The 15,549-nt window shown below is 41.6% G+C and overlaps 1 protein-coding gene across 7 annotated transcripts in view; it reads left to right on the top strand.

The window, feature by feature from the left end:
* Window positions 1-15,549, top strand: part of LOC111245758 (ATP-binding cassette sub-family G member 8-like) — a 121,417-nt gene that overhangs the window by 88,362 nt on the left and 17,506 nt on the right. For all 7 annotated transcript variants that reach the window (XM_022794480.2, XM_086979224.1, XM_086979225.1 and 4 more), the window contains one exon: window positions 12,323-12,525. In XM_022794480.2, the coding sequence (XP_022650215.1) occupies window positions 12,323-12,525 (203 nt within the window). The remainder of the gene's footprint in view (window positions 1-12,322; window positions 12,526-15,549) is intronic.

Below are 15,549 nucleotides of genomic sequence, written 5' to 3'. Positions count from 1 at the left end.
GCGGTTATATTCGAGTTCTCGCTTCGAGGCACAGTGTTAGAGATCTGCCTTGGCCGTTATTTCATCCGTATTCATGTCGGGCGTCGCCGCGTCCTTGCGTTATGCTACAGCTTTTTCCCCTCACAATAGTAGTTATCTCTATTCTGCTAGTTTTCATGTTCTGGTCTATGACATAGTGCGCCGTTTCAGATTTAGCGGTCCTGCTCCCTGACTTCGTTCCACAGCCTCGTGCTTCCACCTCACCATCGCCGCGTGGTAAGATGCTGGTGGTAACAACGGTAATTGGCCCTTTGTGCTTGGCTGACGAACACATGGACGGGCTGACGGACGGAACTGCCAGCATTGTTGTCAAGCGTGTCGCAGGCGAACTATAGGATCCGCGCTCTGTGACGCATGTTTACTAATTCCTTATATTTGTCTGCGTGCCTGTTGTGAGAAGAAACAATAATGCTCCCTAAAACGAAGCTAACGTACACTATCAAGTGGCAATGCAAAGGTTTAGGCTTATAACTAAAACCATGTAGAAACGCCACAGTGTAATGAAATCACTCTGCACTGATCACACAGATATAATAACAGTAAAAAAAAAAAAAAACAATCATAAGCAAAGAATCATAACGAATATTTTACTAGTCACAGTTAACGCCACGACTCCCTATGTGTTGACTGAATAGTTCAGCACACAAAAATAACCAGTATGCGACACCGTCGCATGGCTAAAGACAGAAACGACGCGCAAATCTGTCGGTAGCGAAAGCTCACTATTTGCAGATTTCATATATATATATATATATATATATATAGACCCATTGAAATGGTTTATCTGTATTGTTTGGCGGTTGCAGCATCATTCAGAATCTCGAAAGGGACTAGGGTCCTTATAAACGAAAGTGCCATTGCTGTGCGACTCTTCTTTCGAAAAACACATTTAGCACGATCATTGTCATTCTATCTTCTGGAAGCTCTCATGATTCACTGCAATAGACGTTCGACGATCGGCCATTGCTGTGAAGCGGAGCTCAACACAGATACCCACTCTTATCGCGCTCTGTCTAAACTGAAATGATCCACCAGTTAGTGTTTCGAATAGGTGACTATGACGGCTTTAGATATAGGGCACGTACCACGTGCTTGCGTCATTGGACGATCACGGTAATTCTCATCTCAATGGCTTCTAAATCCCTTAAACTCGGTATAAAAATAAACCGTTTAGAACTATAGACTCTGATATGTAGATATAGCGTCATGGATGAAATTTTTTTCTCGAACGCCTAGATTTAATGATGGGCCGGTAGCTGAATTAGAACAAGGCGACCGATTGCTGAAACGCTGGACGAACGCTATCCAGTATATCTTTGATCCCTCTATTGAATATTGCCGCAATCTCTCTATTATTAGAAGCAAAAACAGAGGTAAGTTGACGCTGTTACGTAACGTAAAACGTTGTTAGTCGACAAATTTTCAGTGAATAAAAAAACACATGCGTACGTGTGGACGTCTTTGTTTAGTTGATGAACGTCAGGCGACCTATTAGAAGAACTAGCTGGCGCGACACAAAACATCTGTTGGACAGGTTCGATAGACAGGGCATCGATCACTAGAATAACAATACATTTCAGAGTATAATTTGCCTCGTTCGTCGTCGAGCAATCATTGATCATCGCTATGTATACATGTACATACTTCCCGTGAAAGTACTGTCGATTTAACAGTAGCGGCTATATATATATATATATATAACTATAGCGTTATCGCAGCGAAGGGTCGTAGCCAGTGATGCCATCATGGTAGCCGTACGGATAGCCATAAACACTCCTCATTATTTCTATCGTTTTGATTGGCTATCGTTTCATCCTTTGTTCGATTTCCGTTCAAATATGGTGATATCGGTTTACAACGTCGCTGCAGTTGCCGCTGTCGTCACTACGCTGATTTTCTTCGATTCTCTTCTCTTCTCTTTCTTTTTTTCGCGTTGAGAAATAAAAACTGTATACGGCGGTGACGTGCGTCTTAAAGACGTCGAGCGAGGGATCGGGACGAAGAGGAGAGGCAAATGAGTGCCGCTTTTCTATGCTGCCGACTTAAGCATTTGCAGCGTCTAAATTTGACACATTGTTGCCCGCCGTGTGCCACGTGATACGGACAACGTAGAAACCGCAACGCTGTACTGTGACATACAGCACGCGTGGAAGCGCTTGCTATGTGACCACTGCTGTCGTCAATCAGCTTTAGCCAAACTACCAGCTTCGACCGTAGCGGCAGCAAACAGCAACGGCGATCCAAGCCTTTGTTCAAGCTGCCGTAAAGAATGGTCCCCTTCAGCCTTCTCTCTCTAGGCTTTTGCGAAGTAGTTTTCCCTAACTGTAATGGATAGCTTATGCCTGCACAGCATCAGCTTGTCTACGGCCAGCCTGTACCTCTTATGCGTAACGGCCTGGAGCAATTCATTGTTGCGTACGTAAACGTGTTGATTGGTGTTCATTCTGCTTATTACTACGTAATGCTACAGCGCGCGCGGTGCGTGCGTGCGTGCGTGCGTCCACTTACGGCATGGCTGTTGGCGATTGTCTTCGACGGGCCTCGTCGCCTTGTTGCCCCTGCCGCCTCGGCCGGGCTCAGGTGTCGCGCTACGTCGCACCTTGTCTGAGCGTCGCATTGTACACATTGCTGCTGCTGCTGCCGCCGCTGCTGCTGAAGCCGGTATAGATGCTGAAGCTACTTCAGTAATATCACGCTCGTTATCTATCATTATTGTGGTTTGTACACTTCTCCTAGTGGAAGCGTCGGATGCACCGGATCGCTGCTGCTGTTGGCGTTGCGGTCGATGCCAGTGCCACCACTATTAAAACCAAGACCGCTATGGAATTTTTAAATCATCACTTTTGCTGAGAATGTCGGCTTCACGGCGCTATATAGCACATTCATGGCTCTCAGGATGACACGACTTCTACATTGTGCAGCCAGTAATGGCGAACGCTGTTGTAGTAGTCACTCCCACGAAAACATTTCCTTATAAAAACATCTTGAATAAGATTATACTTCGAGCTGTTGGAAGACGAACTAGCATATCCATCAGGGTTCCTATGCGTTATATGATAGTGTGTACATGTGTAGGGCAATTGACATCTGAGATCTTCAGGAAATCGGATTGATCGACCCGATGCAATGCGCTAAAACATCTGCATGCTTTACGGCTATTTCCTTGCTGAGTATCGTCCGTTCTTCTAGCGCGTCAGACGTCTTCGACAACACTTTGATTCACTTGTTCCAGTCAATTAGGCAGCAGCCATAGCGCTGGAAACCGTCATTACAACGTTCAATTTCGCTTTTGTTGTTGGCACTGCGATTGACGCTACCGCGGTTGTTTCGGGTGCGAACTTTGATGGCAAAGCTATCCGTGGACGGGTATTGGTCGTAGGGCGTCTTCTATTGCTTTCTATTTATAGTTATTTATTGTTAGGTGAGAGCGAAAATCGTCTTTCGGTAAACGCAATCGTTGTTTCATGGAGTAAAAACTAATTAGCACCTCGCCCGCGTGATTTTATTGACGGCCGTTTATCTCATACCCACCGCGTCAATTATCGCCAAGAACGCTTACTAGCTTTACTCCTGTTCATTATGTTCAGTTGTAGACGACTATGAGTTAGGCAGTAATGGCTTTTTACTTCGCTGCCCCGCATTTTACGCTCAGGAGAAACACTTATGTGAATCGGTAAGACTATGCGCTGCTCTGTATTTGTTCCAAGCAGAGCTGATTTAGCGGGGCTCAAATGACGATGACACATATATAAAAATAGACAGATTGCCCTGTACTCATAGAATTGAATAATATGCAACACGGTATAGTACGAAAGGACACGGGTGAAAAAGTCCCCCTAATCGATTCAGGACCATACTCTTGTCCGGGACCAGATCTGTCGTTGAAAGAGAACAGAATGCGAAGATGAATTTGGCAGCTGACGCAAATTTGAATATGTCTTCTAGGTCACGCAACGCTTACCTCAGCCCCTCGAGCCGTCGGTCGAAACGTAACTACTGGTCCGTATCACTAGCAAACAACAGTAACAATTAATATCGGTGTTTTTGCATGTACTATCCAAAACGCCTACGAAAGCTAAGATTCCGGCACCCTAAACCGAATCAATTCGGCAGAACCGCTTTTGCCTTATTGATGTGTGTATTTTCACACATTTCAATAAATTCAATGCTCTTTTGATGCCTTACTGATTTTTCGTTAGACTATCACTTGGACGATTGTATATTTTTTTTGTTTATCATTCATATCAAAGATCGAAGTCAAAAACATCGCATTGCGTCCATTAACGATTCTTATATAATTTATATAATAACTTATAAAATTTTTGTAATAAACCACGTTGTACACATCTTGTTTTGCAACAGTAAAACAAAGAAGACCGATAATTTAATTTTTTATATAACAGTACATGTGCATGTCATTGCTCATTAGCGTTACTACGACTGCGGGTACGCAGTCGCGAGCTGAAAAATCAATCCATTGGCCCCACTGTTACCTCATACGTCCACTGACCACTGAAATGCCTTTTGGGGGGATCGAACGATCCTTCGCACGAATCGTTCAACGCTATCGGTACAAAGCGATTCTCGGTGAGTCTTGTCTGAATATGCGAATCCAAAAAATCTCTAGAGGGACAGATGACCATCAGCGCCCGTTTGCATCGTCTCGGAATCGGCAATAAACTAACCAGGATCTTTCATGGGCAAAATTCGTTGAAAGTCAATACCTACTATGCATATATATATACGCTAACAATATCGGTTTTATATATGAAGCTTCTTCTGCTATCTTCTGATTTGCGAGTGCTCTGATCTTCTAATCAACATCGCGATCAGTTAATTAACAGGCGTTCATATTCATCGCACGTTGATCATTATCACTAATGATCGACTGATTGATCTGCGATAACTTGATTTTCTAGGTGGCCGATGGGGATTACGAACTAACTAGCCCGCTAGCTTATCATCTGTTAATCTTTAAAATCTGATATTTAGTGGTAGGCAAGTGAAGAAGATACTCAGTGCAATAGCATACGAAGTCAACGGTTCAGGCACAAAAGTGAGCAAATCAATTTAGTTTAAACAAGCGCTCGTAGACAACAACATATGCGTAAGATTGTTCTGTATCTAGATTTTTTCTTTTGTAGAAACCACTCCCAAATATCCCCTTTAAACGATAAAGGAAACGATGACTTAATGAATGGACAACGTTCTTCGTGCGGTCGCATGTATTTGTGTACGAAATTGCCCATGTTTCTGCAACCTTTTTTTTTTTTTTTTTAATGTAAAGGACTACATTGACGGTAGCGTGTCTATCTATGTATTGTATTAAACTACAGAAATGCATGTGTCAGTGTATCTTTGTAGTTATCGATTGTATTATTGTTCTTGTCGCAAAAAAAGCGCAGAGACTGGACAAAAACATTTCAGTTGGTCCTGTGGGTAAGTATTAGGGTATATTATCCTTAACATCCGTCTTAACCGTTTGTTCCATGTTGACTGATATTTATTTAATCATTTTATTCAAGTTGTTCCCATCGATGCCCTAGCGACAGATTAAGATGACCTGATATGAGCTAGTGGCGACCTCTACCTCTTCTGCTAGCTCTTTTACGGTGACTGGGCGATTGGCAAAAACTAGTTGTTTCAACCCCACCATGTATTCGTCCGTGATTAGTGTCATAGGTTTTGCAAGATAAGACTCGTGCTCGATAGAACGCTGTCTGCCTTCGAAACGTATAAACTACATATTTGCTTAAGCGATCATCCGATGGCGCGATAATTCAAACGGCTCATACGTTTTCGAACATAAAACTATAGTCTGTAGTCGCCTTAAAATGATTGTAGTGGTTCTGTATAGCCTCATCGCCCAAAACATTACGCGCACATGTAATATGTCTTTGTTTTGCTATCAAAGTTTGATTCTCAATTATCACTTCATTGCATTATATTTATAATATACAATAATATATGTAGCGCAGTGGCCAGCGAAGGCCGGACAGAACCCGGTTGTGAGTGTCTTAATATTTACAGGCTGAATAACGGCTTTCTATCTAGCGACTTCAGAGTGCTGATTCGTCTCCCTTACTGCAATCTGGCATCGCTGTTGCTGCGTAGAACTTGAAGTATCATCGAATTGAAAACACCTAAAACAGCGTGTCTATTTTTCGTAGGCAGTATTGTCTTCCCGTTTCATAGCCCTTTATCTACTGGATCTTTTACTTCACAATAACACGTAAAAGCTACACGTTTGTCTGTCGAATAATTCTCGATCATGAAATTTATGGTGTTCTACAAATTCGTATCGGCTGATTCTCTCTGTTACTTTCGTCCAGATGTAATATCTTTATTTAGAAGTGCTGAGAAATTATCTAAAAAAAAAAAATTTAAAAACGTGACTCAATGTGGCGTCGCAGACATTGCATTAATCGTTGCCCCCGCAGTAATTTCATACATTTGTTGTACCATAGGAATTCACATTTTGCTATGACTGCGTTCCTTCGTCTGTTCACAAGTACAACGGTCACGAAGGTAAATCCGCAGTCCTTCAATAGCGTTTTGGCGCAGCCATGCGTGTTTATCGCCATTCCCACGGAGGACAAGAAGGCCAAAAGGGCCACCTGAATGGTAGGCATCATAGCCCTGAAGTGCCGAACGGCTCACAATCAACTTCCGACAATAATCAGTAAATGGGAAGTTTATAACTACAACGGTCTGCGGCTTAACTACAACTTTACTTACAATCGATCGTAAGATGTAAAATTTTTGTGTGTAGTAGTTATGGACGTACGTATTTGTGTACTAAGCTGGGTTTCAAGTAAATATTAAATGCATAACAGTATCAACTCGTCGATAAACGTCATTAGCTGCGCGTGAAGGCAGACAAAGCTCAATACATATTCAGATTCTCATATCGAACTTCCTCGTAGCGTTATTATTAACGCCTGTTTATGAATAGCGAAATTAATGCCAAGAAACACACACATAAACTGTGAGGTTACTATATATTGATTGTTAACGTTGAATTAAGCGGGGATAGAAAGTCGGAGCTAATTAGGTAAATTCGACTGATAATTTTTGCTATTTCTGTCAGTTATATCTTTTAGCAGGGTTAGCCTTTGTGTAACCGCTGATAGTAATAAAGTAATTATGTTGAATTCTAGGGCCAATGTGCGATTCGCTTATTGGTACCTGTGTAGTTTACACGATGCAGAAATATTGCAGATGAACAAAAAAAAAAAGTCATTTCCTTCCTCCAATTGGAACGTCTCCATACTTGTATTTCCGATAGAAATCTATCGGTCTTTGTGCTAATGGAAACAAGTTCGAAAGTGTGGGACGAAGGCAATAAGTTTGCGCCCCTTCCTATAATACAAAAGTTGCACAATAATCTATCCCTAGTACGGATTTCTTGTAGCAAAAATCGTTTCTAGCTGACCTTATAATGTCACATGTTTGTTTCGGCTGCCACAGACGGAACAGAAAAATCCACAATAGTGCATTGTAGAAGATGCCTATTGACTCAATGGCCAACGCTAGAGCCCGATGTTGCCAACACGATGATCCATGCTTCATGCCTGTGCTACATGTCCACGACCATTGGCACCATGGTTACGCAATCGCCGTTGCGCTGCCAGCCTAGTTTGATTGGTGCCTTTCTATATGCGCAAATCTACATATAACACTGAATATTTAATATAATACAGTCGAGCAATTTACCTCAGTCACATCTATGTTAAACACATATGCCCCTGAACATGTACAGAAACGAAAAAAACTCGCACATGACATCTTCCATTTTCCTCTATGTGTCGCTAACGGATTTCTGAACTGAATAGAACTATTCTCTTTTGCAAAATCGCATTGTCTCTGCTAGGTAGGCAAAATATTGCCCATATTATGTTGTTTCGTATATTTTCGCTTTAAAGCTATAAAAGGCGAAATCAACTAGTATTGGTTCCTATAGTCAATCACCTCAGTCTATGCAAATACTTTAGTCTGATTCTCGTTTGCCTTCCTGTTCACGGAATCGACGCACGAACGGATCACGCGTACAATCTGATCCCTTTCACCTATAGCCTGCATCTCCACGGCCGCTGTATCGTTCCGGTTGTAATATTGGAGCGTCGTTGCTTCCGCATGCGTTGACTCTGCGTTACGCGACGACAGAAGCGATGGTGGCGGCTGTTGTTGTCGTCAGGCATAACGTGTCTGAGGTTGTGCAGTCGGCAAAATCGAGCTTTTGTAGCAGTAACAGCAGCAGAAACATTCGTGCCACGCCAGGCAAAGTACTTATCTGCATGGACAATGATAGATGTTGGCCACGCGCTTTGCAAAATCATTTATACTAAAATAAACCGCTTTTTTTCTTCTAGCGAAATTCCTCCATTACGGTGGCAGCGATTGCTCGTTGGTTAGCAACTGCTGCCAATAACAAGTGACGGAGAGCGCGAAGTGCACGCGGCGCCACGCGTACCTATGCGCCCATCGGTCTGTGCGTCAGTGAGTCGAAAAGCAGACGCCAGAAGTAGGGCTATGCTCACCCGCGAAAAATAACTGTTCCATGTTGGCTTTCTGACGATGTTTTTCGAGAACGTATTTTTTTCGGTTACGGTCTGTCTGTTGATTGACAAACGTAGCGGGAAGCAGCAGCAGCAGCCAAACTGGGCCGCTTTGGCGTAAGCTTCTTTATCTAGATCGTACATACACAGAGCAAAAGAGAGCTGTAAAAGTCAAATACGAAGTAAAAGAGCGGGTGAAGAAGTAGTTATTTAGGTGACTTTTGCAAACATTAATTAGACTCGTCTATCTTAAGAGCAAGAAGAGCCGACAGTTGCTGCTTATGCTATATGCAATAATTACAATGTACAAAAACCTTTCGTTAGGAGTCCGTAGCGTTTTTATTAAAATAGGATTACAGAAAATACATTAAAGACTTTGTTCTTAGTGTTTGATACTGTCGTCATGGCGGACACTAGTAGCATAGTTTCAAGCACTCGAAGGGTTCACAGACTAGTCCTATATACACATAGACTTTTAAGCAGCCAAATATTGACACTTGGTGATAGAATTTATGTATTCAGCACCAAAGAAGACGTTTTCTGATCTTATATATATATATATATATATATATATATATATATATATATATGTATAAATATGTATATATATATATATATACTGAGAGATAATTCGCTAGAAATGTGTTTTCTGTTTCGTTACATTGACGAGGGCTCCGTCACCAGCAACGGGGTAACGGCTGGCCAGTATGTATCGTTATGCGGGCTCCTTATCAGACCGCTTTCGGAATCAACGATACGTGTGCATCGACTGCCAACTTTTACTACGGCGGCCCCTATATTTATAGATTATATACAAGGGACATAGAACTTGAGAATGGCAATGAGTTGACGATGAATAGTTCTCAGTTGCCTGATAATAAGACTAGCTCGCTAGACATAGTAACAACAATAACAATAAAGTTTATTATCGCCACGTTTTTATGCGCCAGCAATGGGTGATGAAGACTAATCCTAAATAAGTGATGCTAACTTAGAGAAGATTTCCAGAAACGAATGCCATGGCAATTCCAAACACAGCAGTGATTTTTTTATTTTGATATATGACTATATGTTATAGTACTATATATGCTGCTGCGCTGTTGGCCGATATCGGGAAATAGCTAATCTCCTGCTTGACACAATTTACCTAACTTGATTGCTTGTCCATTTGGGAGCATGCAGTGGGTGTCTCCCACGCCGTTCGTCAACGGTCGTCGTAACAGAGACCGTTCACATCTGGCCTACTCTAGCATTAACTTTATCAGTTACGCACCTTAACAAATTTTGATATGAACGTGTGTCTGTAAAAATCGGCCCTTTCCAACCGAGGTCAGAAGGTGTCCACATAAAAAGCTAAATTATACTCCATTCGTTTGGTTAAAAATTGAAGAATGGATCGGACGCTTTTTTCGCCAGTGGTCAAAGACATCCGAACAAAAATATCAAGAGCGCTCTCGTTAAGCACAAAAACGGGCAAAGTCTTTCATATATTTTGTTTCAAAAAATATAGACGCATCGAAACACCATTCGATGCTGGCATCAATGTCTTTCCAATGTTAGTACATTTTTTGCCCGCTCTATGTTGATCGATAGTTTTGTATTTGTGCTTACGCGCTAAATATACGCCGACTGTTTACCTCAACTAAGGAGTAACTTTAATATTTATGGGTGCGTTTTCCCTTACATTAACACATGCGCACCATTTGCGACCGATCGATGAAAACGTTAACGTCGTCAGACAACGTTTACCGTGTCGACAAACGTATGACCAATTGCGAAAGTCAAAAAGATGAGCTTCAAATCACGCATAATCGCATAGGGGGTCTGTACCTATGTGTGACGAATGGCCGCAGACAATTCTTGTTAAATTGCATCTATTATGTACGGTAATAAGTCATAAACTAGTTAACTGAAATGTGAAGAAGATCAATTACGAAAACAGACAGGAAAAAGAAATAAAAAAAAAAAAAAAAAAAAACAGAACCTGATTGAAGCGCGCAAAATTTAAATTCTAAAAATTCGTTATGCCCACGAATATCGACGTCACGAACAAGGGATCATATCGACGCTATTGCTTGACTAACTCAACCATTTTCGTGACACTTTAACCGTGAATCGACTGCTAACGTTCAGCGACCTTACTTTTTGAGAGTCTGTGAATAGTTAAGACCAAGCGAGTCGTTTTAGCTAGTTAGTTTCAATACACAGAGAAAGAAATCTGCATTGTCGCCTAAAAACAGTAATATTATAGGATGCAGACTTCTAAATAAATTGTTGAACTTAAGCCGTCAGTGGGCGCCAATGTTGCTACACGAGCCGTGCATAGCATTAGGTCACGCACGGATAGATTATGTGGGTGACCGCTTGCATTGGATCTGCTGTAGCTACAGACAAAGACATTTATATCAACGTATGATATATGCAACGAATAATAAAGAAAAAAAAAAAAAAAAGTCCAGCTTCTGCCTAAAATCCTTTTTTCTTCTTTGGATATAGTTACATAATGCGTCTGTGTCGTTCAACTAGAACCCGTACGTATTCAACAATGTACACAATTTGTCTATATAATCCCGAGCACAATTTATCACAGGAGTGTGCAAGATTAGGGTCCAGAAACTGTGATACGTTGCCGGTACCCTGCGTAAGAAGTTGTCGCATATGAACTTTAGCTAGATCTTGTCGTTATTCCTCCGACGAACTAACCGGTTATCAAATGCACTGTATTCGTTAAAGTCTATGACAGTCACTCACAGACCATTGCAGATATTGTTTTAAGGCTTACTAGATACTAGTTTGGCTTCAACGTCCATTTGTAAAATAATGCCGGAATGAAGTCCACTCTGGATGATACAGCGATCATCAAATCGGTGTCTACTGCCGTTCTCGGACTGAGTGAGCGGCCGAAAACGATCAACGAAGCGAGGGGTTTTTGTTAGGTCTATCCAACTCTTTCGTCATCTATCAGATAAAACGCTATCGATGGCAATGACAATGACGGATATAGGACAGGTAGATCGCTAACGTGAAGAATAGTATTAGTTTTCTGGTGTCGCCATCGATACATTGTGTCACTTCCACAAGCCAGCCACATCCATAACGGCTCGGCTTTACGTGCAGTAATATACAAAAGTGTAAATATACTTGATTGGCCAATCCGATTTGAAAACAAAATTGTTCTATAACGGACATAAAAAACGTGTCAGTGAAAGGTAGACCACACGATTGCAACCCTTTAAACCTTACACTATACACGCCTTATCAAAGGAACAGCATCTTTCGCCATAGATTGAATAATGTGTTGACGAAAAGCTGCTTTTTTCACTAAAAACGTATTTCCAAAGCACTATCTAATGAAAGCTTCTATATCTACATTTCGTAGGTTGAATAGATACATAATATAACGATGCACACATTGTGCAAACTGTTAATTTCTAATAAATCATCCACGTGGACAGCTGTGAACGAGGAAAAATATGAAACTCAGAGTGAACGCACTCATTTGGATCATATAGCGGTCAGAGATTTCTGGCAGAGATCTCTGAAAATGGTGCACCTCTTGTTTAATCGCCCATTTTGTTGTGTATTCGTCTTAGCTTTATGACTATTATTATTATTAACATATTTATAACGGAGCTGCCATGATATTATGTGCTAAGCGCAATGTTCAGATATTTCTTAACCTAAATATATTAAAGGTTTTCTTAAACTGTTCATTTACGTTCCAGCCGGCCCCATCAACTGTGGGTCCCGAATCGGAGTCGACGGCACTTCCTTCCGACATCATGTGGGAGGACGCCGACGGCGGGGGAGCGAACGGCGCTCCGAACAACAACCAGAACAATAGTCATAATAACAACAACAGCCAACATCCCTCGAATAGACACCGACAATATTCCGTACCGCCAGCCACTGCGACACCTGACTTCAGGTAAAAAAAGAAAACAAATCATCGTGTCGCACGTAATTTCAAGTACATTTGTATGAATACACATGCATTTCCCCTATGCGTTTAATCCTTTTATTTCATCGCTTGCAAATACATGTATTTGTTTTTTAATTGAAAGTTAAAGTTCTGGTCCTGAGAATTCGCTCGTCAGCGAATGGCTCAACCGAGCAACCAGTCGATTAACTTGTACTGACAAGTGTTGAATATTGTCATTTACTTACGTAATCGAGCCCTCAACGACCTACAAACGGACGTACAAGATGCCTTCACGTATGTTCTTGATCATGGCACTAGATCGTAACGTATGATGTCTGTCACAGGTTTGTTCAACTGTTGAATATGCGCCGCTTCCATCGGATTCATGGGAAGCCGACGTAAAACCAGACACGTGATGAACGCCATAGAAACTGAATAGCGTGACAAAATGGGCGCTCTGACCGACCTAGTTCTTCTACGTGTCAGTCCAATGATCTAGAAATCATTCTTGATTTCTGCAGTTAACGTTTCCGGTGCCAATATATTTTGCGAGAGAAATATTTATAGTGTAATGTACATCATATCTAAAAGTTCAGTGTACTGTGCCGGTTAGGTATCCTATGTAGCACAGCATGACGACTGCAGCTTGGTCTCGGCCTTTTTGTTAGTCAAACCGGAGTCATGATAATCTACAATCATACGATGTTTTTCACCGTCAATAAGGCTTTTTTTTGATTCAATGATGGATGATTTTTGTCGAGACAAGTGTTAGCATACAACAAAATACTCTAGCCTTTTGTTTGTTATGCTATTTTTGCGATTGCAGACAAATCATAGATTGATGCTACGAGTAGATGCATCATCACGCAATCTACTTCCAATTTATTGCATAGATCAATCAAACAATCAATCAAGGGCGAATCTTCGCAGCCTTGACACTGACGGTTCTTACCAGATCAATAGCCAAAAAATTAACAGACAGACCGGAGATGCCACATAGTTTGTGCTTATATGAGGGTCGCAGTCATTTCCATCAGCGTATCGCATTAGTTTGGCTTGGCATACCCTTGTAAATGGTACAACTTTCCGCTATGATGCCCCCGCGATGCACACACACACACACACACACACACCAACACAGAATAATAGTAATAATAACGTTCAAAAGGCGAGTTCACACATGTACAGGTAATGTCCAAACATTGCGAGGCTAAGGTGAAAGAAAAAAAGCATGGATACAACATGATATATAGGTCATGATCATTAAAAAAAAATTTTCGTCGTATAAAAATGTGGGGATTTCGACAAAATGATAATAGTCGTCATGCAAATTACTTATGCAGTAACTATCGAGGTGATCTGTTGTGTCAATCTCTCAGGATCTTCTGACTGCCATTATACATAGGTCTGTTAGTACGGAATGGAATTCGTAGGAAAATGATAGGGCAATGTCAGGGACGCGTCGATCCATCAGCAACGTATGGGGGTCGACGCGGTGTATTCACTACGGTCGAATCGATTGGCTTAGACACGACGAGTCGATCGAAGAATAATGAGGATTAGCCTATTTCGGCTGTGGCTGAAGCTGCACGATACTAAGATATCGATAAAGGGCAATTTTCTTAGCTAACACGGTAGAGCACAGTATTCGCCTGGCGACGCGCTCCACATAATGGTAGTGAAGGAAATATCTAAAGTACAGTTTATTATTGGCACTCGGGTAGATGGTCAGCATAAGGTCTAGAGTCGTCCGCGCTCTAAACCGGCACCTGAAATTGTCAACACATTTCTACACATGTGATAATAGTCGAACGAGCGTCGCCCTACGTTTGCTGTCACAAAATTGCCTGATTATTCCCATTATTCCTGCTCTGTTAGTGAAACATTGTTTGCTTTAACTGGACCTTCTTGATCGAATACTGCGAGCAGGTCCATTGATAACGATCGTACGCGCTTCTATGTTTACTGCATCTGATCCTTTCGCTAATTGCAGATTATCGCAAATCGAAGCGTATATTGGAATAGCTCGTCTTGCTGTCAGGCTTTAGATGGCGGCAACATAAACATTAGGTTACCACCTTCCAGGGCGAAATCGATATGGGACGACTCTCGGATTCGCGGTACCGTTCTTGAATACTTATATGACCACTTGTCTTTTCATGATCACGTGTCAGACTAGATTTGTGCCATCCGTAACAGCGCCTAGCTTTGTTCCTGTGTTGAATCTAAAAGAATTATGTGATTCAGACGAGCGCATCCATATTGCATTCTACTGATATTGGTTACTTTAAAGTCTTTGAAGTCCATAACGCACAATCTGAGGAACTTTTATTTGAAAATGGCTGTGTATACATCACAAAGGATACCAGTTTGCTAGAGCTAGCCAAGCTTACCGACAACAATTCAGCTTGAGCCATACAACGATGCATCAGGTAGTCGCGTGCAAGCTTCGTGAGGGTCGTGAAGTCCGGTGGTGAGGCTGTACGAAGGTCATGTACGAAACCGTTAGGCTAACATGATCCTCTAACCTTTTTTGGAAGTGCTTTTAACTTATATGGGAGATCAACATCCCGGATAAACACGTACAGGTCCTGTGCGTGTATAGTTCTCTACTCTGACGATTTGCGCTACTTTCATTGCCATCAGTCCTAATGGCAACGTACTCCTATACGCGCAATAGCCACAAAAATACCAAGGACTTCGTATATATGTATATATTTGTTTTTTTCACTTGTTACTCTTTTTATACTGACGTCATGATGACTATAAACGAAAATAATGTCTGAACCGGTATAGAAACAACCATCAAACGTCAACTTTGGAAAAGTTACGTTTTAGCTTTCAGGCATCGACATGAAATTTGTTTGCCAAAAACGTTAGAAAAAAACGGGACCAGACGCGGCCATTTGACGATATTCATATCGGTGTGCAGCGAAGCTGTCGAGCAGAGCTGCTTCAGGGCTATTAAAGAAAGGCCATGTTGTATAATGCATGTTCTAATCTTGTTAGATCTGAACATACGTGAGGCAT

Source organism: Varroa destructor, unplaced genomic scaffold (genome assembly GCF_002443255.2).
Source record: "Varroa destructor unplaced genomic scaffold, Vdes_3.0 BEIS01000002.1, whole genome shotgun sequence".
In the NCBI taxonomy this organism is placed as follows: Eukaryota; Metazoa; Arthropoda; class Arachnida; order Mesostigmata; family Varroidae; genus Varroa; species Varroa destructor.
Note: the sequence above shows the minus strand (reverse complement) of the source record. Positions and strands in the feature narration are given on the sequence as shown.